Source organism: Borostomias antarcticus (assembly GCF_949987555.1).
Source record: "Borostomias antarcticus genome assembly, chromosome: 6".
NCBI classification, from domain to species: domain Eukaryota; kingdom Metazoa; phylum Chordata; class Actinopteri; order Stomiiformes; family Stomiidae; genus Borostomias; species Borostomias antarcticus.
The window spans coordinates 19,389,825-19,414,875 of NC_140239.1; the positions used below are offsets into that span (position 1 = coordinate 19,389,825).

The window sequence follows — 25,051 nt, forward strand, 5'->3', positions numbered from 1 at the left end:
GTGTGTGTGTGTGTGTGTGTGTGTGTGTGTGTGTGTGTGTGTGTGTGCGTGTGTGTCTGCCTGCTTGCTTATGAGTGTGCATCAAGCCTGAATCATAGATGGTCTGTCTCGGTAATGGTCTACGTTTAGAGCTGACCTCTGCCTGACTGCACTTTCTCCACATGAGACGACATTCACAGCGACAGTGGAAGGCTAATCTGCTGCATCATAATCAGGCAATATTGTAGCTGTGGTGCTCTACCCTACAGACTTATCATACAGACTTACAATGCATGTGTATTTTTATTTTATTGGCTGCCTCTCGAGTCTTCAAGAAGCGAACACAAGGACTAGATGTGAGGTTTATCCTTTGTTTTTTATTAAGTTGAAGAATGCACAGCAATACATGTTGTATACAGAGATATGAGGAGGAAGTGTGGTTAATGACTTCACAAAAAAACATGCTATAAATTGGATTCACTAATAACCATCCTGTGTGTGTGTGTTTGTGTGTGTGTGTGTCTGTCTGTCTGTCTGTCTGATAGTATTACAAACGGTTTAGAGCTCAGGGGAGCATCACAGTGATTCACTGTGTTTCTATTTGTTTGTGTGTGTGTGTGTGTGTATGTGTGTGTGAGTGTGTGCGTGTGTGTATCTGTGTCTGTGTGTACGTGTACATGTGTGTGTCTGTGTGCACACTTGGCTGCATGTGTGTATTTGAGTACCTTGGTCCATTAACAGAACAGTGAGTATTGATCAGTTATCCATCAGAGCATCCATCATTCAAGTCCAAGCCCAGTGAGTGTTCTCTGTGTGATTCTAGAGGTGATGTCATTCCTTCCTCCCAGAGAGAGCACTCTCAGCTGTGGGAACTCACATTACAAACAGGTTTCAGGACAATGTCAGATGAACAAGCTCCAGCCCCGGAATCAGAATTTTAAAATTGTGATTCAGCGCCTGGAAGGCTCTCGTCCAGAGTGATTTCGCGGTTGGAATTCCAACCATATCAATCAGTGTCCTTTGAATACGATGATGGAATTAAACTGCGCGACATGATCGGTCAGGGGATGAACTAATCGCTGAGGACTCCTTTGCCAACGCCCATCTTGTAAAACGGCTGCAGCCTGTTCAGACTGAATAAAGAAGTGAAACAAAATGGCAATTCAGTCTGTCAGGCTAATGAACAACAACAATGATAATAATAATAATAATAATAATAATTATGATTGTTATGATTTTGATTATTATTATTATTGTTATTATTATTATTATTATTACTATTATACGTTAAAAACGTGATCTTCTGTCACTTTCTCTTCTATGATCGTCTCTCCTGTCGGTGAGGCCTGTGGGCCTCGGCCTCCTCTCTGTATGTATTTACTCACAAAAACATCAAAACACGACCTTTCGTTAAATTCCCAGGAAGACTGGCTGATCCGGCAGAGCCCGGCGCCGCCTCTTCCTCTGGCGGCGCCTGCTGGCAGCGTCGAAGCAGGTGACCATCATGACGCTGGCCTTGCAGCGGTTGAGCCTGCTCTCCAGACGGGCTGTGACCAGCTCCAGGGCCTCCAGGTGCTCCAGAGAGTCCACCTCGAACGTCTGCCACATGTCGACTGCACCACACCGCACAACACAACACAACACGACACAATCAGCGCACAACAGAGAACACTGGAATTTAGAGGGATCAATGATGTTCTATTGAAATGAAAATGGCAAATAACACGCAACTCCACATATACTATTGAATTCACTCCTCACACTCTTGGTTCCATTTCCCAGGCTCCAGCATCAGGTTGAGTTTGGCCAGCTCCATCTCCCTGTGCAGGCTGCTGTACTTGGCCCGAACCTCTGTGATACGCCCCTGCCGGTGCTCCAGGAACTTCAGCTTGGCACTGAAGCAGGCCGTCCCCTGTCAACACACACATGCACGCACACACAAGCACACACTCGCACATATGTACACACACACACACACACTCTCACACACTCACTCACTCACTCACTCACTCACTCACTCACTCACTCACTCACTCACACACACTCACTCACTCACACACACACACACACACACGCACACACACACACACACACACACACACACACACACACACAAAGCCATGTAAGGACAAGGAGTGTTGACCGACAGCTACTGTGCTATGATATAATCTCTGTTACAATAAAACAAGTTAATGTTAACAGTTAATGTGACTGATGTACTGTATTAACCTCTGAATGGAGGAAATGGTTTACGCAATATCACAATGTTTTCTACAATAGTACTTAAGCTGAATGTAATTCATGTGGTTCGGTGAAAGTTCAGGTTTTTCTGCAGCCTGCGTGGGAGCGGGAGGGCTTCTTAATCTGTGCTTCAAACACTCGCACAAACACTCGCACAGTCTCAAGAGCGCGCTCTAGCGGACGCACTCGGGAAGCCGGCGCACGGGCACACGGGGGAGAACGTGCCCGTCTGTTGTGGCAAAGTCCCCAGGTTCAGCCAGGTCACCCTCTGATCCGGTCTCACCTGTTTGCCCGGCGGCCCTCGTCTCTGCAGCTTCTCCGCGGCGTCTATCTCATACACCCGGATCTCGTAGGCCTCGGCGACGCCCTGTTCCCCCCGCTGCGCGCCCCGCGGCCCCCCGGTGGACCTCCGCAGCGACAGAGACGTGTCGTGGGACAAGCGCCGCTGGTGGGAGCCTGTAGGTGTTTGTGTGTGTGTTAGTTGGGGGGGGGGGGGTAGACACAGTGATGACCGATTTTGCCGTGTTTGTGTGTCGGTGTTTGAGTGTGTCAACAGCAGGAATAATTTTGTTTTTGCTCACGTCATTTCACATTCATGCTGTCTGGTGTTCACGAACACGGACAGCTTGTTCACTACATGTGTGCCCCCTAACCCAGATTGTTCAGACTGATTACAAATTAGTTCTATTCTACGCTATTCTATTTTGTCCTATTCTACTCTACTCTACTCTACTCTACTCTACTCTACTCTACTCTACTCTACTTTACTCTACTCTACTCTACTGTCAGCTCTACTCCAGTGGAGCAGAATAAAATAGATCCCGAATACACCCCAAAACTGAACCCAAACCCCAATTCCTGTTCTCACTGGCGTTGCTCCGCCTCCTGGCAATGCGTCCGCTGCGTCCCGATGCGCTGGGCGGAGGGCGGCTCCTGTCGCTGCCGAGGGAGTCCCTGTGGGAGGCGCCGCTGCCCGTGGCCTCGCTGTCCCTCACCAGGCTCTCGTAGCCACTGCTCACCACGCTGCCGCGGTTGCACAGCAGGGCGGTCCGACCCATGGCGGGCGGCAGCTCTCCGCTCAGCACGCTGGTGGCGTCGCTGGCGTGGCCGCTCAGGTGGTCGGGCCGGCGGGGGGCCGTCACCCGGGTGTAGGGGGAGGGCACCGGGTGGGCCGGGGGGCAGTGCTGGGGGTGGGCGGGGAGGACCAGCCTCTCCTCTCCCGGGGACCTGACAGAAAACGAAAGCGTCACGTTTCAGTGAAATGACGGCCAAATGACTCGCTGCTTTTTCCAGAATGGACCAACGTGGTCGCCTAGTCACAGACCTGCCGCCAACAGGCGTTACTGTACCTGTCTTAGTCCGCATGATGAGGCTACATAGTCATAAATCAAATCAAACTGTATTTGTATAGCGCATTTCTTACACAGAGGCAACACAATGCGTTTACAGAGAGCAATGGGGGGGGAGTAGGTCGCGCCCCTACATATTCCAGAGGGAAGAAAAAAAAAAAGTTCACCCATGGGCCAAAAAAGTGAGCTGTAAAAATTCTTCCCTGACATCTCTAAACGACACGATCAACAAGCTCCTGGAAAATGTTTGTCTATTGGCTAAAAACATTTACAGAGCAATAAACATGGGCTAAATACTTCATAGGGGAGACATGACTATCAGTAGAGTAGGTAAATAGTTACAAAGATATTGTCTACATGGTAGGCCATTATGTTAGCTATCCCTATCATCTATAATAGGATATTTAAGTTAATAATATAACAAAGCACAAAGCCATCATCTCCCTTACTAAATAAAGCAGGTAAAGTAAGTAGTATTAGACCTGGAGGCAGAAGCGGCCATCTTGTCCAGGTCCCTCCCTCCAGAGGCGGGGTCTCCGCCCCGGTGGAGAAGCTCGGAGATGCGTCCGTTAGCGACGCGATAGTGCGGCATCTGGGACTGGGTCCGGCTCAGGGTTTGGGTGGACCACGGCGAGGAGGGACGGGTCCGATCCGGGGTCGCGGCGTCCGGGGAGAGGCCGGCGCCGCGGTCGTCGCTCTGCCTCAGAGCTCTGGGGGAGGAGGAGCTCAGGGTCTTGGCGCTCGGGGCGGAGACTCTGCGTACCTTGGGGCCGGACATCATCAGCTTGCCCACATCCGAGAGCCTAGAGCGGCCGGGTCTGGGAGACTGGGCCGGGGTGCTGGAAGCGGAGCCGGCGGCGGAGGCGCTGGCGGTCCTCCGCGGGCTCCCGCTAGCCCGGGTTAAGGAGGACTCCTCCCCCTTTGAGCTCCCCTTTGAGCTGACAGAGGCGCCGCTGCCGCTGCCGCTGCCCCCGTCCCGAGTGTCGAACTCCGCGGGGGCTCCGCCCAGCCAGTCGGCCCTGCTGGCCAACTGCTCGAGCTTGGCGCTGAACAGCGCGCCGCTCTCCCCCGCGGGGGACCTCTCCCTCCCGGCGCCGCTCGAGTCGTCGCGCCTCACCCTCCTGGACGGGAGGTTCGGGTCCACCGGCGAGCCGCTAGCCACGTTGGCAGAGCTGCTGCTGGATCTCTGCCTGGGTTTCCTTCCGGCGGAGGGGCGGGCGAGGCTCTCCTGAGCCCGGTGGAGGAGGCCCTGTCTGGGGCCAGAGGCGTGTCTCTCCAGGCTCATCCTGGGGCTGCTACAGAGGCTGGATGATGTCATCCTCCGGGGCTCCCTGAGGTCTTCGGTCGCGTGTCGGCTGACGTTATGCCAGCCCCTCGGCAGACTAGCCGTCTGGAGAGCCGTCGGCATGGCAACCTGGTAACCGGGTGAACGGGTCCCGGAGGGGCTCCTCGCGGCGATGTCGCAGCAGCTGTCCCCGAGCCTCCGTGGGACGCCGGGGGAGCGGGCGGGTCCCCTCCCTCCGGACCGGCTCCTGTCTGGGGCGTGTCTCTTCCGCGCGGCTTCGCTGGTGCCATAGTGGAAAACGGCGTCCTCCCATTCCAGCGTTTCGTACGCGCTTTCGACTGCGGTTCGACCCGGAGGGGACGCGCCCCTGCTTCCAGACCTCTTCCTGTGACCTCTCGCTGAGCCGGGAGCAGCCGCGGCCACGGAGACGCCCGCGGACCTTTCCTCTCTGCAGCCCTTCGGCTCGGGGCAGCGCCGCTGCGGTCCGGACACGGGCTCCACTCCCGCGAAGCTGACGCTGGGCTTCCCCCTGCGGCCGGGCCGGTCGCCGCCTCCGTCCTCTTCCCGGCCCGGGTCCAGGAGCATGGGGTTGATGAAGGACGGCAGGGCTCGCTCCGCCCTGCACTGAGCACCGCCGCCGCCACCCGCGGCAACCTCCTGGACGGCGGGCTCTGCCCCCGCCGCCTTCGCCGCCGGGCCCGCGCCGCCGACGTCGTCGCTGACGTTGCTGATGATCCTGATGGGTCGAGAGCCGGAGGATCCCTCGGTCCGGGCCGAAGACTGGGCGTCTCGGATCCGGATGATGCTAGCCCCCCGGCCCCCTCTCTCCAGCCCCCCGCTGAGGGTCACCTCCTCCACCATGGTGTACACCAGCTCGTCCTGACCGCTGGCGTCCAGTGGCTGCTGCACCGTGACCGTGATGGTGGCCTTCATCTCCCCCAGATGCTCAGAGGGAAGCCGGGGTAAGATCTCCCCCAGGAGAACGCTGGTGTGCAGCGAGGTGGTGGTGGTGGTGGTGGTGTTGGTGGTGGAGGAGGCGGTCGGGGACATGGGTGAGCTCTTGCCAGCCGGCGAGGTCCTCGCCTCAGGTTCCGACCAATCGGCGCCTTCGTAGCTCCCACGGCTCTCCGTGGGCTCCAGGGCGAGGGGGAATGAGCTGGGGACAGCTGCGCTCGCGGGGGTATAGGCCTCACAGAGCTGGGACGGAGGGCTGGAGACGGGGGGCCGGTTCTGGCAGAGCGAGGGGTAGGAGGGATGGGAAGGGTTGGCCTGGTCCTCACTGGAGCTGGCCGCGCTGCCTTCTTCGCAGTCATACAGGCCCGAATCCTCCCGCTGGAAACAGTCGCCCGGGAAGCCGACCTCTGCCACTTTCTCCCCGACTGAAACCCCGGTACGGACGTCACCACGCCCCGCTTCCACGTCCACCCGCGGGGAGGAGAAGGTTTTCTCTGACGCCGTTTCCGTCCGGTTCGGGTCGCTCCGAGGCTCGGGCGCGACGTCGGCGGAAGGCTCCTTCACGGAGGCGTCTTTGGAGGCGTCCATCTCGCTCCCGTCAATGCAGCCCAGTCTCTCCTGCAGCTCGGCGAACGTGTCGCACTTCAGACAGTCCCTCTCCGGCTGGCCCGCCTCTCCCCCTCTCTGAGGCTGGATGACTTCCTGTTGGCTCACTTCCTGCTGTTCCTTCTTCTTCTTCTTCTCCCCACCGCCGCCGGGCCTGGTGAAGTTGAGGAGGTCCTGCAGCAGGGAAGCCAGCTCGGGGTCTTCCACGTCAGTCTTGCCCCGATAGAGGGACGGGATGATGGGGACGAACTCTCGCCGGCCCTGGGTCTTGTCTGGGCCGGGCCGGGCCGAGCCGTCGGGGTTCATGTGGATGACGGTGTCACAGGATTGGTCGCTGCTGGAGCGGTCGTCCAGGTCGCCGCGGAGACGGAGGATGGGCGCGTCCGTGTCCACCGCACTGGTGGAGTGGAACGCTCGGAGCGATAAACCCCGCCTCTCGCGGCTCAGGCTCCGCCCATTAGGGGAGTAAGACGTAGACTGCTGTGTGAGAGGAGAAGCACATTGCTGAATTAATCAATAAAATTGTTCTCTTTCTCTGTGTATAGAATTCCATATAAAAAGAAAGTAATCTAATATGAATTGATTTGTCATTAAATATTCAGGTAAACGCCAACAATCAGGATAGGAATAATGTTATTCAGACAGACCTTGGCCTTCTTCTGAGTCCTGCGGATACGTGCGGCGGTCTGGAGTGTGGAGAGAGTCTCCAGGAGGTGTGTGGGTGACTCAGAGATGTGAGCGACCACAGTCGTATGACAGGTCACATTCCCCAGGGCATCCTGGAGGAGCATGGTCAGTCTGCTGTCCCTGGAGAGAGAACAGGAAAACCTCACTCATTACATCATTTTATTTCCTACTGCATCAATCACAACCCTCCTTTTCCATTTTGTACATTGCAATGTAATGAAATCTCCAACTCTAAAAGCTGAAATCATTCAAGCATTCGAGCTACAAATGTCCTGAAATCCGGTCCAGAGTCTGACCTGCTGGGGACGTGTTTGTTTCCACTGAGAAGAGCCAGGAGGCGGTTCCCCAGCTCAGAGGAGGGAGGTGCAGCTCTGCTGTCCCGGGCTGAACCTGACCTCTTCACACCACCGGACAGATCTATCAGGGTTAACCTGCTGTACATCCCAGACACTGATAGGAGAGGAGAGAAGAGGAGAGGAGAGGAGAGGAGAGGAGAGGAGAGGAGAGGAGAGGAGAGGAGAGGAGAGGAGAGGAGAGGAGAGGAGAGGAGAGGAGAGGAGAGGAGAGGAGAGGAGAGGAGAGGAGAGGAGAGGGGGCGGGGCGGGGCGGGGCGGGGCGGGGCGGGGCGGGGCGGGGCGGGGCGGGGCGGGGCGGGGCGGGGAGAGGAGAGGAGAGGAAAAGAGAAGAGAGGAGAGGAAAAGAGAAGAGAAGAGAAGAGAAGAGAAGAGAAGAGAAGAGAAGAGAAGAGAAGAGAAGAGAAGAGAAGAGAAGAGAAGAGAAGAGAAGAGAAGAGAAGAGAAGAGAATAAGTGAAGAGAGGATAAGAAAAGAACAGAAATGGGAAGAGAAGAGAGAGAAATTGAAATTACAGCCAGTGAAGGAAGAGCGACTGATGCCATCTGACAGAATGGTTGAAAATAAGACAAAAGCAGAGAAAATGCAATTATACTTCAGAGGGAGTTAGAGGTACACAAATAAGAAAAATGCAAATTATATATTATATTTGATATTCAACTTATTGTTACAATAAACAAAAATGAAAATTATATATTTTATGGTTGATATTCAACTTATTGTTACGATAAACAAAAACAATACTGGGTGCATGAACAAATGAGCTGATATACATGCATTCACCTCATTATGCAGTATGTACACTATCCCTCTCTTTCAGTAAACACAGTGTGTTCATTGGCCATATACCTTAGTTATGCATAAATAAACAGGATGCTACCTTTGCCTCTGCTGCTGTCACCAGCCTGACCCTGGCGGAGGTGGAGGTTGAAGAACATATAGGACGTGACGTTAGCGCGCGTTTCTCCGGCGCCGCGGTGCCGTGATGCGACGGCTGCATCCAGGAGGGCAGCGGCGTGCACAGCAGAGGGGGAACCAATCACGCGCTGGTTACGAAGCTGGAGGGGTGGAGCATTGCCATCAGCCATCACATGAATATAACATGTTCAACGTGACAATGCTGCCAATGTATTGTGACTAAGTCGTATGTCCCTGGTATGACTCATGCTGTTTGAATGAGGTATGAAGTGAAGCTAATAGTCAGTGATGGAATAGATAATTATATAAGATGAATGTTTAGGGGTAATGTAAAGTAGAAAATAATGAATACTGTAATTAGCATGCTCCTCCACATCTTTCAATAGGACAGCCTTATCCTACCTGCATTCCATGGATAGGGTCCTGATAGAGATGAATGTCTGTCGACAGGCTGTTTTGGATATTGCCTGATGCAGACAGCAAATCCCTCAGCGTCTCATCTTCCTCACAGACCTCGATGGCAGACACTGATACAGCCAGACTGGCCCCAGCCCGGGCCCTCTCCTTCCTCTGCTCCAAGTGTCTGTAAAGCCAGGCGATGGCGCAGGGGATGACACCCAGCCTCTCTCTGCTCTCATCACTCCCCAGCATGGTGTAGGACCTCCCTGGGCAACATAACGTACAGTACAGCCACAGAGACGATAAGTAACGCTGCTGTCATTCTATGTCTACAGTATGATGTCAGCACTCAGGCAGTTTGGGTGCTAGGTCTGGAGGAAACAAAATTGTGGAAAAGTGCCTTGCCTACCAGTACCAAAGCACCCGATTACTGGATGAATAAGACAAAATAGCTTTTCAGAACACTGAACATTGCACAACTAAAGAAGAAGAACCTGATCAAATTTTTACAAACCACAAAGAGGGCAGTTTGAAATAGACATGTCTGCAGTTCACTATAGCCTCCCTCTAATGGACTGAATTTAAATGCAATAAAAAGTGCATTAAGTAGTACTGAAAGCGCTCAGTGTTTTTCGAGGGAAATTCAGCTTGTTCATCTGATAATGTACAGCACACAGTAACGTCAAGCAGGACGGAGCGAGAGAGAGAAGAGAGAGAGAGGAAAGAGACTGAGAGCGAGAGAGATGGAGAGAGAAGAGAGAGAGAGGAGAGAGAGAGAAAAGAGAGAGAGAAGGAGGGAGGGAGAAAAGAAAGCCAGAAATATGGGGAGAAAGGGGGGCCATGCCCCAGGTTTACTCACTCTAATACAAATGCTAATTGGATGAGGATAAGGGAATTGGTTTTCTCCAATTAAAGGCGAGCCTGCCTGCCATTATTCACTGAGAATGTAATTCCAGTCAGAAGATTGATATCGCTTGGCAGCCGACCGCTCGCCATCTACAAGACCAGGCTAATTCAATCAGATTTACGACGAGTGGCGTCATTTTTGTGGAGGCTGCTCCAAGGGGAGACTGTCCTTATACTGCCTGTGTTTTTTAAATTTGTGTCAGGCCATCTAATAAAAGCCTTTAGAGAAGCTAAGTGGATCCATCTTTCTAATAGCACCGTCGCCACAGTCCGGCTAGTTTGCAGTCCCCGCAGCTGGTAAAAGAATATTAGGGTGTGGAGTTTCACGGGATGAGATTTTATTTGTTTTACACTTGCTGTATAATTGATGATCACTGCTCTTATTAACAAAGTACAAGAAAGATAAATGGAGGAGAGGGAGGACACAAAACATCCATAGAAGGGAGAGAGAGAGAGAGAGAGAGAGAGAGAGAGAGAGAGAGAGAGAGGGGGAGAGTGGGGGGGGGGGCGGAAGAGGAAGAGATAGATGGATGTACTATATGTCCCTGATAAAAATGTCCTATTGTGGTAAAAGCCACTCTCGTCTTGAGGCCTGACCCCTGGCCACTTACGAAACCACTTATAAAAAGGAGAGGGGCAATTCCATGTTTTTCTATTTAATGCACAGGCAAGTGACAGAGACAAGAGACAGATGTGTCTGTGTAAGTGCAAGAGGGTGGAAGTCAAACCTGTGAAGGGGACACCGATACTGTGCACTGTGTGAGATGCAGGAGCGGCGGTCGCCATTACCCCAGTCAGGGTCTGTAACTCACCCTGTCCATCATGTCCCAGGGACAGAACGCAGCCGTCAGCCCCGTTGACCACAGAGCGGATGATGTCAGGCAGGATGCCTCCGCACAGCTCGACCTGGCGAGGAACAAAGGAAGGAAGCACACACGCACGCACACACACACTCACAGGAGTCATCTCATACACACTTGGCTGGGACTTGACTGATGGATGCTCTGACGCATAACTGATCAATACTCACTGTTCTGTTAATGGACCAAGGTACTCAAATACACACATGCAGCCAAGCGCGCACACTTAGACATGTACACGTACACGCGCACACACACACGCACACACACACACGCACACAGGAGTCCAGCCCCATGCATCATACTGTTACTGATCTACATCATGGGAGATATGAGAAGGAATTAATGAAATGCTCTGGCATGTGACCAGGAATACACACACACACACACACACAAAGCCCAGGAAAAGGGCATAGGTAGGAGTCATTGATGCAGCTACTGTCCTGTAGCCGTAGAAGTGTATCTAGCAGGGCAGGGCATCCGTTTTCAGGTCATCAGGTAGAGATACCAAAGCTATCTAACCCAAACCCACTGACCTCACTCTCACCCACTGACCTCCTAACCGTAACCCCAAACCACTGACCTGTGCTGACTCCTGGGTATAGGCAGCGTCCAGGGTGTAGGTCTTGGGAAGGACCGTGGCTCCATTGAACAGTGCCTGCATCTGTGCGAGGCATTGTGTGGCTGGCTCCATCACCGTCACCCTCCTCCTGGAGAGGTCCACTCTGACGATGGGGGGCTGGGCAGGGTCAGTCAACTGGGAGGGACAAACTCGAAGCACCACTTTGACCTATACATAGAGACGGTGATTAAAATAGCAATTTGTTACAGCAGGAACCTTCCTGCAAATTCACCTGAAGCAGAATAAAATGTTCCCAAAACACCCAAAACATGCTAAACATGCTAGTAAAGATGATATGGTATGTATGGATGAGATCTATATCAATAGGCCTATGCGTCACATAAATAAGGTTTTCAAACAGCTGGAGATGACAGGAACACCTGCCTCTAACCCTAAACAGCTGCCTCCAACCCTAACCCTAAAAACCTGATGAAAAAACAAGTGCACAGTAACCTGTCGTCCCCCACCCACGATGCATGTTATCATCATGTATAGTTGTTGAATGAAATTGGTCATTTTCTTGTTGATCTAGCGGTTAGTAAAATCATTATCTATAGTATCAAGCAAGCTACAAAACCCTACAAAATCATTTTAAATTATAAAACGGGTAGGTAAAATCAAGCAATCTGATTGGTTGAGAGACATTAGAAGCCATGCTATATGTAAGGGATAATACACGACGAGGTGTGCTGATATCGAAAAATGATGCATGATGTGGAGGCTAATAACTCCATGAGGCGGAGCCTTGCTATGGAATTACAAATGGTATATCATATTCCCTGGAGGAACAGCGATGACATCCAATAGTTAACATGGGTTTTGAACCGTTAGTGAAATGGAAAGTGTCCGTTACATTTTCTTCCAGCAATGTCACCTCCCCCTGTATACGACCTAGCAACCCACACAATGAGCCTAGTAACCCAAACTAGCTAATCCCATAGCCTACTGTACCTGATATTGCTAGCTAGCCATGAGCGAAATATAGGCTACTGCATATTTGCTGTGCAACAAATCAATCGTCCAGTTGTCAGATCTAGTTGCCAACAAACTATTTATGATAGCCAGACTTCTCATTGTCCCCAAATCCAAAACTTTTTTTTCAGGTCGTGGTATATCACTGTCAGTCGTAGCTACAAGTAATGTTAAGTTCATTGCGAGTTGAAGTGCAAGGATGGGACGTGTCATTATAAGTGAAGGAACCAGGTATTAGAATCCGGCAATTGTCCTTTTACATACATATACAGTATACATTTCTATCTCTGTCTTAGAAAAAGCATAGCCAAAAGAATAATATTGAATGCGTAATCGCAGGAGAATATGTGCTTCAGTCAAGTGCAAAACATGGTGTTTGATGCAAGCACACTCAGCTGAAGTGGGCCAAACAGGCTCAGACTCTGCACACAAGGAACTCCAAAAAAGTTGCGGTATAAACTGTAATTGGAAACTGACCACATACTGGAAATCTACATGGTTACTTTCTCGGCTGAAAAAATATTCAAACATACTAAAGTGACATATTGACAGTTGTATAGCCAAGATTACAAATGTGAAGCAAGCGCATTCATTTGTGATTTGTGAAAACTGTGATGAGGCTCTAGCCGTGCATTTGTCGAGAAATAATACACACCCCACCAGCCAATCAGAATCGAGTATTCACACAGGCCATGGTATAAAGCATGTTATACAACGGGTAGTTCCGACCTCACAATCTGATTGGTTAAGAGCCGTTGTATATGCCACAATATACCATGGGCCAAGCCTCTTTATCGTTCTATGTGAAATATTACTGTGCCAATTATTACTGCCTGTAAAAACATTAGTTCCACTGCGTAACAGTCTGTTGGTTATATTACTGTTTCTCCTCAAGAAAAATTGAAACATTCAATGTCAATTTTGAGTTGTTCTATTTGTCCTGTACCCTACCACTGTGGTTTATCGTCACCACTTTTGCAATTCACAGTTGCACATCAAAGGTAGACTACACTTCGTTCATGGCTAACTAGGTTGATCAGGAGTATTAGTTTGGTTGCTAGGGCTCATTGTTCATCGCTTTGAAACTCCATAGCAACGTGATAGTTTTATGAACTTTCTAGGTGGAGTTCAGTAAAATCGATATTAAGACACTGAAATAGTTGGTATTCATCCCATAAATGTTTTTAAAGCACACAGTGCACAGTATCTGTCCCCTGCACAGGTTTGAATTCCACCCTCTTGCACTTACACAGACACATCTGTCTGTCACTTCTTTAGTCTTTAACTTCATAAAGATCCCCAAGAGCGCAAGAAGGACAGACGGCATGGGTATATGTACTCACTACCAAGAAATCTTTGCTGTCTTGTCGCCTCCTTGGAGAATTAACTGTCTCTTATACCCTCCAACCCACCTGCCTTTTACTTTCACCCGAAGAGAAACGCTACTGAAGACATTTAGTAGGTCTACACCTTTTCTTAACAAGTCAGCTAACTACTGTAGGCCTATTTCCTCCAATGTTTGCATTATCTATCTAGCAAGCTACAATGTAACATTTGTGTCTGTTGCAGGATGAACTATCTCGCAACTATGTTGCCAAGGATCTGTAATATCCCATTCAGACACTGCACAATATTTTTGTCTTTCACGATGGTCACCATGTCAGATGAGGCGATCACAGTTCCACAAATTCTTGCCATGTCGTGGTCGGGACACTGGCAACACTACATGAATGACCGTGACCAATCGTCGCATGCTGTCTTTCACAACCAAACGTGTCGCTGCATGAGTTCAGGTAGTCTGGTCAAGAAATTGTCAGTCATGGAAGAAGCCCTGTATTCAAGCTTTATTTTATACGTGAAATTATGGCGGTGGGGTGTTGTGCTGAATTCCAACTCCTCAGCAGAATCTGACTTCCTTTCACTATCTTTGAGTTTTGAGTTATCTTTTGACTCCTGAAACCATATGTACCACAACAAGGCTATTAAACAAGGCCTCATTAAAACTAAAATTGATACACTTTAAGTATTACGTTTTCGTCTGGGATTCATCCCTTTTTATCTACCGACTGTAGGCTACCATCCAGTAACCTAAATATGCAGGCTAACCACAATAAATGTGAGGAGGGATAAATAATATAATACATGAATGAAGCCTATTACTTGTAAAAGATTATGTAGGTTCCTGTTCCAAGAGCTCTCGTAGTTTTTTATTGTGGATCTTACAGCAATAGCTAGCCATAGGTTCATATTGTGATGTGGTCATCTTAAAACCAAAAATAGCCTTTTTTGTGACAAGTTGCTCCTCTTGTGATGTTCTGTTTTTTGCAGAGTGGTAGAAACTGTCAACACTAATTTTGTCAGAATAAGAGTGCAGATCGAACTAAACACGAAGGACAGTGGGATTCTGCCAGGGGGTTGGAATTTGGCGCAAGCTGTTGTGCTCAGAGTCAAAGAAAAACAATAAAATAAGGAAAAAATGATAGTGGATGTCATGAAGCCATGAAGAGGACAGAATGGGCTGTCTATCCTTTAAAGAGAACTTGAGATAACAGATGTGTTAACATGGCATAGAAGAAGTGGAGCTTGGTTTCACAGGGGAGTTTGGATTTCCACACGTTGCTCATGCCATTCAGAACTCTACATGTGAGTGCCTTCTTCACTTTGAGGTCATGTTCCGTTGAGTTGACCCAAGAGCCCAGGTATTTGAAGTCCTAAACCTCCTTCAGAGCAGTACCTTCAGCTGTCACCATAAGTGATGACCTCAGTTTTCTTGGCATTCAGTCCAAGACCCACCTTGGCACATTCCTTTTCCACTCTGGTCGGGAGCTCTTGGTGCTTGGTTAGTTATCAGGCTGATGTTGTCGGTGTAGTCCAGGTCTGTTAGGATACCTTCTCGACCTTGTCGGTGTTATAATGAAGCCGAGATCTTCCTCCCTTCCCTGGATTGCCTGCCTCAGTGCGTAGTGTAGGACTATTATAAAGAGGAAGGGTGCAAGGGTGTCCCCTTGTAACACTCCCACCATGATGTCCTTGCTGTTGCCGTCTGGCGTCACAACCCTTGCCCTTGTGTTCGAATACATGGTCCCTATGACCGAAGTAAATTGGAGGGAATACCATAGGCCTTAAGGATTTTCATCATGACGCCTCTGTGTATTGAGTCAAATGCCTTTTTCAAATCAATAAAACACCGCTGTCATATTTGAAATCAATTAGCACTGCTGTCATGTTCTTCTTCTTCACCTCCTTGATGATCCTCCTTAGGGCCAAGATCTGAGTTACTGTGGACCTTCTCTCTCGAAAGCCATTCTGGTTTTCTCTCAAGTGTGGGTCGATGACATTCTGCAGCCCGTTAAGTATCATGTGGTTGTACATCTTTGCAATGATACGGGTCAGGCTGATGCCACGGTAGTTGTCCGGCTTTTAGGTTTTTTAGGTACTGGGATGATGTTGGAGAAAGACTATCCTCCAACCTCCGGACGCCTGGATCTTGGGGGTGCTCTGGGCCTTGTACAATGAAGCTAGTTCAACATATACAGCTAAAGTAAACCAAAGAACCGCAATCATGGATAAATGGTACCATGACGGTGGCTATCAACTTGTTAAGTCTACCCAGTTGGTACAATCTAGTTATGAGCGTGTTTGCGGTAAAAGGGAAGGTATTTGCACGAAATGACTAATCACATACGGACGCAGCCATGGACAAGGCAAACAATACGCATGACCAAGTTCCGTTCACCACATTTTACACAAGAGGAGCAATATTATAGAAATATGAACTACTGTATATAATCCAGGCACAACACAGTCGCTACTGCCAAAGGCAAGAAGAAAAGCTGGAAAAATATTGCCGACTGCCTACGTTTTATCAATATCCTCATGAACACGAGTAGAATAGATCATTGGGCTATGTGTATTCTTATGGTGCGTAGAGCAATTGTAGCCTATGCCTATATATCATATTCTTTCAGCTGCAACCCTGTGAGCCTTGCAAGGGACGCTTAAATAAAGCAAATGTAGGCTATGATTTTTAATAGTTTCAGGTTGGAGTAGACAATGTGATGTCTCTATACAAGAGGAATTTAGAACTTGAGATTAAGATAAAACATATTAAGATGGAAAAAGTGAAGCTCGAGGTGGAGAAGTAGACTATAAGCCTACCGAAAAAAGGTATTTCAGTAGGCCTATAACTTCATTGATTGCCAGGCATTGGTGCTAACAATTCAACTAAAATGTAGCCTACTTCTCTTTGTTTCTAGGAACGGGAGGCTAGTGTAATAAATCAATAATAAAGACTTGAAAATTTAATTAAAAAAGGAGTGTTTTTACTTTGTTCTTCGCATTACCCAAAGCCTACATGAAATGGTAGGCTAATAAAACGCAAGCCAGTGCATAGCCTACAGTCTGCGGGACTGTAAATGCACAAGTTCTGGCAAAATATGGTTCAAGCAGCTGACAAAGCCATTCCGCAAGCCAGTGAGGGTTTTGTCAGTCTGTAAAAAGTCTTCCAAAAAGAACCTCTCATTATTCACACACAGATTCTTTTTTAATTTGCACAATGAAGTTCCATATGGGATCTTAACATCCAATGCCATTTTCCAAGTGAATTGATCAGTCAGCAGGCAGCGCTTCATACGTTTTGATCCGTAATCTGGGATTTAACCTGCCCCGGAGCAGGTTAGCTCAGCAGCATTAGTTACCATGGCGATATAGCACGGTGAACAGTGATCTTCGTGATACGGATAAACCAGGCTTGAACCAGAAGTTATTGCACTAACCCGATAATCCTGTTTCGTAGTACAGGGCCCTAGTCCTCTCCATCACTGGCACACACTCCCTGACTGCCTCCACATGTGCTGCTACAAACCAATCGTACATTGCATTAGGACCTTCCTCCACATACAGCAGTTGGAAGTGATTTCTTACCTCCACTGGTCTTACTGAGAAAGTCTTCCAGTCATGCCGGGTCTTCAGGTTTGGCTTGGAGTCCCTCAAGCTCAGCCTCACCCTCATGGAAACCATTCGGTGGTCTGAGCCCATAGTGCTGGACATGCTGTAAGGTTCTGCATTTGTGACTGAGTTCCTCCACTTGTACCTTACCAGGGTGTAGTCTAGCTGTCTAGACATAACGGAAACCAAGTCCTGGAAGGTTCCATCAGAAGGGTCGCAAGAAGTTTGCAGTTTCGGTTTGTTGAATTGTGGTACGTGAAGCGCGCGTCCTCTGGTCCAAGCCTCAAGTTGAAATCTCCCAGAATTGAAAGGAAGTTGTGCACTGGAACAGCACAGATTGCTGGTCCTCGTAGAGCCTCTCCACTTCCTCGACTGGAGCCACGTTGGTGGGTGACACAGCCATGATGGTAATGACCGGGTTGCCGTCAAACTCTGCTATAAGGATCCTTTCGGTGTGCTTTTCAACCCAAAGGAAAGTCTTACGCACCCAGGAACTAATGTTCACACCACCTGTCGCTGCCTGGGCCTCATTGCGCCATGCAGTCGAGGTGATGAACGAGCTCATTCCCACTCTGCTGTATATGATTGGGTCTGAGTTCCAATGTACTCTCCAGTGCTCCTGGACACCCAGAATCTCCGATCCACACTCCTCGGCACAGTGTGCAAGTTCCGCCAACCTTGCATCCTCCCTCACTGTGCAAGCATTGAAGGTTCCAATTGTGAGTGGTCTCCTACAACTCAACAGTGCTTTGAACCATGGGTTGTCACCAGACTGTACGAATAAGACAGAAGCACTAATAAACCGTCTTATTACAGGTTTCACTTATTGTTCATTCGCAGAGCAGCTATCTTGATGATGTCGATGAGGTGACGAGTAAAATGGCAGAAATCTGAGTTCAGGTGACGTACAGTATTTGATGATTTTGACATCAAACTCAGAAAAAAACAAATTCCGATACATATGTCACGCAGCATAACAGTATATGTCATTAGCTCGAGCCTGTCACCATCAGATAGCTAGATATGCTAGCAACTACTAACATCACCAGCTATAGCCTTGATACAATCTGCCAAAGCAACAGTTCCTTGCAATTACATTTTAGTTGCACTGCTTGTAGCGATACCGGACTGTGAGCCTGGACCGTATGTTTTGTTGTCCAATTGTCAGCAAATAGGCTGTTGCTATTCTCAATGTCTCCAACTAGTAGGATCCAGGCACCTGTATGATCTAGTCCAATATAATGAATTTTAAAATACTGACATAGCTAGCGCTACTACACACCTCAAGCAATGCTCTCTACACTGGTGTACAGTGAGTAAAAAATATCATATCAGATTCCTATACTTAAATTCCAGATATAATTTCAGTATTGATTAAATAAAGTCAGCAGCATCCTCCTGTGGGAGATGCTTCGCTGCAGATCCAGACATTGATCCAGCTTTCTACAGGAGACAAGGAGGATTTGCAGGCTGTAGGGTTCTAGTGTGTAGTGAAGATACTCACACTGAGCATTCACTTATCCAATCTATCTGACTCAGCGCAATCTAATTAGCACAATCTTAATAACTCACAACACCACCAAGTCTCAAACAATCAACCATCATTACCTGATAGAATTTTTAAGCCCTTAAATGTGGTCATAACTCTTCAGGAACTTTGCATGAGCTAATCTATCACAAATTATTAGGAATTCTAAAAGCCTGTGGTGTCTGTCTGTCTGTCTGTCTGTCTGTCTGTCTGTCTGTCTGTCTGTCTGATAAACCAGCGACACTTGCAATCATTCCCTAACTCTATTGAGCATGTGCCAACCTCTATTTATTGAGCTTTAATTATTTATTCAAGAACCCTTTTACAGGGGAGAGATTCTCTACCCCCACCCCCCACCCCCATCCCCCCACCCCCCTCTCTCTCCCTGCCTCCCTCCCTCTCTCCCTCCCTGCCTCCCTCCCTGTGTTGGGTTCTGAGTGCTCTAGGCTGAGTAGCTGCATCTGGCTGTAGGCCAACAGTCTGGTGCTGCTATCTGTAACTGTAGTACGGGGCCGATCAGCAGATCTACCAGACACCACGGCCGATTTTGCCAACGATATTGATTTTGTTATGCCCAGGAGAGGCCAAGGCAGAAACAAGAACTGGGCATTAACGCCACATTACAGCAGATCATATAGAGAAGCTGACACCAGACCTCCCTTCACATCCTGGACACTCTGGTGGTTGAGGCAGAGGCTTACCTTGCTAGCAGTGGGCGAGTCTTTCACTCTGCCGCTGGCTGCGGCCTGGAGGAGACAGGCGGGGACAGGGGGCGGGGACGTCTGGATGAGGCCCCTGAAGCAAGTGAGCGAACGGGGAAGGGGACACGCCGGGGAGGGGCAAAGGCTTGGGCTCTTCTTCCTCGACGACAGGTTGAGTTTCTGAGCCACCCTGCGGAGAGAACGCTGACATTCTCACCTTGAAGCATCCCTTTATATCAGGACTTTTAACTGTATGTGTCAACGGATGTGACCGGTGTCATGATGAAATAGCGCTGCGTTGCCCTCAGACCTGTTACCCAGTATGTTGCCATCAGACCATGTGGATTTCCTGTTGGACGCCGGGGTTCGATCCCCTGCGGGTAGGCCCGCATTCACACCTACCTGACCAGGAAGGACATGGCAGCACAGCTGGCCACGGTGGAGGTCACTCTGGAGATGTGGGAGGTCTTGGTGCCAGACTGGCTGGATGCCGTCTCTCTCTGTCCATTCATGAAGTCCTCTGTGCTCTGGGGAGAGAACGCAGGCCAGGTCATTCGACAGAGCTACGCCCAAGCAAACCCAGTTAAAGATGAGTTGCTATGGACTGGTTGCCATGCTGGGATTGCACTGGGAAGGGCAATGTCACAAGATCTATGTGTGAAAGCTCGGTATAGTTCACATAACACTGCAAGAACGGTTTAGAAAATGATGTTGATTTGTAGGGGAAACAAGCCTTACGTTAGCCAACAAAGTCTGTTGTTCATGTCACTTTCTTATACTTTGGGAACAAGAGTAGCACTTGATAAACATAATTCATCCTTTTAATCCTCATTCTTTTAATCCTCATCAAAAGGGCAATTTTAATGGCAATTCTAGACAGGAAATTACTGCATGCCATCTCTGTGGAACTATGTAAGGCATTTGGATGAAATCACGGTCATAAATAGAGCATTATAAGAGCGGTAGTACATGATGACTGCCGTCATGACTCAGACACTGAGAGACCGGCTAGGTGCTCTCTCCATGTCTGTCTGCCGTACAACATCACACCACAGCTCCCTGGGGCTGACGAGATGACTCTGAACCAGCCCAACCTTGAGTCCCTCCCCCTCTAGCCCAAGTCTGACTGTGTGTGTGTGTGTGTGTGTGTGTGTGTGTGTGTGTGTGTGTGTGTGTGTGTGTGTGTGTGTGTGTGTGTGTGTGTGAGTGTGCATGTGTGCATGTGTGTGTGTGTGTGTGTGTGTGTATGTGTGTGTGTGTGCGTCTCATCAATTTTTCAGCTTTGTAGGGCAAGATAACAACCCTGCTGTCCTCCCAGTACCACCAAAGAAAAATCTGGCCATGTAACAACCCTGTTGTCCCAGTACCACCACAGAAAACATCCAGCCATGTAAAGCCAATTAGTGCAGCAGGGGACCTTGGGGCTGGGCTGACATCTGGCCTGAGAGGGGCCGAGTAGAGTACGTTCTCCCACTCGTCTAATTTCCTTTAAAATACCCCTCCTCTCCTATCCTCTCCTCCTCTCTCATCCCTCTCTCAATCTCTCTAAAACTGCCATTGTGCAAACATTCAGTGACCTTCATAGTAATGGTACATTTGCTTAGTTTCCTCCCAGTGAAAAATCGCAATTCCATATTTCCAAAAATCCAAACAACAGTGTGTCAAATATGTCAACCAAAATACTGCATAAACAAACTGTATTGTGTAATAAAACCAGTCAGCCGGAGGCTCATAGAGAGCAAACACTTTGTCACACCTTGAGACCAAAGCACTGATGGAGAGTTCTCAACCTCTTTAGATGTCTGAATAACACTCTCACTCTCTCTCTCACACACACACACACAGGCTCTCTCTCTCTCTCTCTCTCTCTCTCTCTCTTTCTCTTGTCTCTCTCAATTACATTTATTTATTTCTCTTTCTCTCTCTCTCTCTCTCTCTCTCTCTCTCTCTCTCTCCCTCTCCACTGCACTCTACTCCTGTCTGTATTTACAGCCTGCTCCTATGGGGTTACCAGTTTCTACAACGAATATTTCACCAGCTATTAAACATGAGTAGCTCTATTGATCATTCTGCTGTCTGACCGTCTGCTTTATGACTGACATAAACCATCAGCCGATTCCCCTCCATTAGCGGTCCCTGTGCACACCCTCTCTCCTCGCCGTCTAAATGGACCTGATTGGTTGCAATGAATCACCGGTCGGTCCGGCACGTCCAGACGCAAGAACATGCTCCTACCTTTGAGAGCCCTTAAAGGGATGAGCCTGGCCAAGGGGGAAGTGTCATGATCTACAGCCTGACGAGGGCCTGTGGCCAAGACACATCCCTTTAAGGTAATAAAGAGCCATTTTATGATCAATTTGTATCGGTCTACCGAGCATAGCTGTACAGACGTGATGTACGCAGGCTAGACAGGCTTTTTACTCTACCTGATAAGGGAAGATAGGGACTCCACCACCGCCATCGCTGCTGGGCATGGAGAGGGGCATGGTCACAGCCAGCTGCTGCTGCTCCTCCACCCAGCGGTCCATCTCTGGGTTGGGGGTCTTGGGGGCCCGGGCTGAGCGCCTGCTGCGGGGGCTGTGGGTCCTGGTGGAGAGGCGGGGGCCGGGGGGCGCCGAGGAGGAGTTGGAGGAGGTCGGGGCGGAGCCGGGGGGGGGCTCAGTGGCAGAGAGACCACCCCGCTTGCCTCGCTCAGCGGCGAGGATGTGGTGGACGACCTGCCGGCGCAGCTGGCTCAGGCGGGCGCCGCAAACCCTACAGCCGTCCCCGGGCCCCAGGGCGCCGCCGGGGGCTTGGAGGTGAGCGTGGAGGAATGCAGACAGGCTGGAGTCCTGCTGGGTTGAGAGTAGGTGAGAGAAGGCGACGTAAAAAAGCAACATACATAATGTTAACATGATATTGCATGCCAACTAGTGTAGAGTTCATGTCATGGTCACGGGCCCATGGTGGGATAACCATTGATGGTTTGACAGTGTGCATCTCTGAAGATGGATGCCACAGAACTGTAAATCAAACAGAAAAAAAAAAAAAAAATCCCGTTTTCTCTGAAAACAATGACTCACAGAGACAATGACTCACTGTCACCTAAAACAAAGTAAACCAGATATCAACCAGTCAACCAAAACACAGATATAACCAAAACTCCCCAAACTCTAAGGGTTCTGTGCCAACAGTGACTTGTTACTGCCTGGAAACACGGCTGGATTTGGAGAAGCAGAACTGATAAGACAAACCACATCATCTCACCCGCCTCGGAAATCAATAAAACTGTAGGGAGGCTCGTATCAGGTTTCTACTGGGGGAGTCTGAGATAGGCGACTCCGGCTCTGCCTGGGAGCAGAGCAAGACCTGCTTGTGGGGCCCTGTGGCTGCCAGGGCCAGGGGGCCCGCCAACCACTGACCACCCACAATGTCCATCCATGAAGTCTGATTGAATCACGCACAAGGGGGGAAAAATGACAAAAATGTCTGTCCTCAGTGTAGGTAGTCAGTGTACTACTACTCGCCAGAACTCACAAGTGCATCTCCTTTATAAGCAGATGAAGACTAGTGCTAATGCCAAAGTGCAAGAGTAGCAAACTATGTTTAATAGGAAGGATCCTGGTTGTATTTTTTGAAGAGGTGAGTTTTGAGCCTGCAGCGGCGAAAGAGATGGGCAGCTGTCCTGACGTCCGTGGGCAGTTCTTTCCACCACTTCGAAGAGAGGTGACCATGTCGATCAGGCCTCGGAGTGACAGGGCAACCAACCCCCACAAATCTCACTCATGGCCCCACATAGCCTAGAGCCGGTTCTGGAGCAATGACATATTCTCTCCATACAGGGTAGGGTGGCCCCCCTGACCCTAGACATCATGTTCTGTCATATCCCTCTCAGGCATAACTTGTCCTTCCGCTCTGCTGGAGACAGAGGGCTTCCTGAAATATTAATTCTGCTCACTCAAAGAGATGGCCCTGGTCAGATGAATGAGCAGATGTGATGCGACTCGTGTGACAAACACAGATGCAGTTTATACAAAAATGCATAGCCTATTCTTTACACATTTAGACCCTACATGTAATCAATGTAACCTACATTACATTAATTGACCATATATGATAAACTCGTTCAAAGTCGCAGTTCTGATTCGAGCACTGCTGATCCCAATAGACCTGTATTGAGTGGTTCTTGCATGCGTGTGTATGTGAAGCTGGCCCGGAGAGTGGATTACCTTGCATAATAAGGTGTTCGGGAGGGACATACTCAGCGCTTGTCTCTTCAGCGCAGCCAAAATCAAGGCACAATTATCACAATAAACTTTTCGGTCGGTCCTAACGCTCCAATTCTCTGATGCTGAAGGTTCAGGCGTGCCAGTTAATCCAGAGTCGCTAAGGAGACCAGCCGGACACTTTCCCTTCAGAAACCCCAAGCCAGAGACGTCCGTTTTCTGGCACCAGGACCTGTGCGGGTCGCTGTGAGATCGAGCACCTTCGGGAGAGGGTCGGTCTGTCGACTGATGGTCGTCATGCGCGGCGCCGATCGCTCTAGAGTAAATCCTGGGAGTACTGCGAGGTGTCTCTGCAGTCTGTGAAATGATATGAATTTGAATCAAGTATTCAGGCTAACAACAAGTAGGCTATCATCAGAAGATACAAGTTAAATACCAGTATAATGAGAAATTAGATAATCGTCATGTCAAGCCTAATTGTCAACTTGAAATAGGCTGTGTAAAATTTACAAATTAATGTAGACTACTCGTTGAAAGAAAAGAGCTTTTGTCTCTTACCCAGTATCTCTCCGTCTCTCGCCGTGTGAGTGAAGACATAGCCTACTGTAGTTGTTTACCAAGAAAATCCGAACAAAGCGCAGTGACGTGATATCTAGGCTAGGCTACTTCAGTACATTTTTCTAACAAGTATTTTAAATGTTTGAAACGTTACTTCAAGTGTAAGAAGAACAGCTGAACACTTAAGCATCTTTGAACCCGTCACATTGAACCAGGAGTGGTGTGAATGAAAGTGTGCAAGGGAGGGGAGCGCATAGGTACCCACCTAGCTTTCCTAGTTCTCGCTATACCCTTGTTGTCCACAGTGGGGCAGTCAAGTGCAAGCCACTACGGTGTCTCAACACTACGGTGGGAGACGTCTTCGTCTTCCACCACCCGGAGTGCAAGATGCCTCCCTGGGAATATTTTCCCACTTGTCATTTTATTCTTAAATAATGTGTCATATAGTGTAAAATGAATATCAATCTTATGTATATATATATATATATATATATATATATGTATATATATATACATAGTTTATATACAGTATATATCATCATCATCATCATCATCAGTATATATATAGTTATTAATATTTTAAAATGTCATTAATACTTAAAATAGTATCCATTTGTATAGCCTACATCCCCATTCAAATAGTATTAGACTTAAGCAATGTGATTTATTTTGTATCAGACAAATTGGCCTTCAGTGAAAATAATAAAAAGCCATGTTTATTCATTCATTTTTAAGCAATTTGAGACAATAAGTCCACAACAACAGGAACAACAAATTTACTGTTACAAACAACTGTGGAAAATAACAAAAATACAATTTAATTGAAGACATTTTATAAGTCGACAACAATGAGAATAACAACAACAAATTTAATGCAAATGGTGCATATCGTGTTTACCGTTCCAACGTCACAAATGCTGAATCACAATCAACAGACACACACACACACACACACACATAAATGCACATCCATTCTCTCCC

General features: G+C 48.7%; 1 protein-coding gene across 1 annotated transcript; it reads right to left on the reverse strand.

The window, feature by feature from the left end:
* Positions 1 to 1,389: 1,389 nt before the first annotated feature.
* LOC311310535 (kinesin-like protein KIF26B) lies at positions 1,390 to 22,186 on the reverse strand (the record flags this gene model as incomplete). Its single annotated transcript, XM_084440044.1, has 15 exons — positions 1,390 to 1,592; positions 1,741 to 1,891; positions 2,504 to 2,676; positions 3,089 to 3,447; positions 4,052 to 6,894; positions 7,062 to 7,221; positions 7,398 to 7,551; positions 8,335 to 8,512; positions 8,775 to 9,037; positions 10,490 to 10,583; positions 11,121 to 11,294; positions 17,413 to 17,535; positions 19,308 to 19,497; positions 19,710 to 19,834; positions 21,734 to 22,186. The coding sequence occupies 15 exons, from the start codon at positions 22,184 to 22,186 to the stop codon at positions 1,390 to 1,392; spliced, it is 5,643 nt and encodes a 1,880-aa protein (XP_084296170.1).
* Positions 22,187 to 25,051: the final 2,865 nt, after the last annotated feature.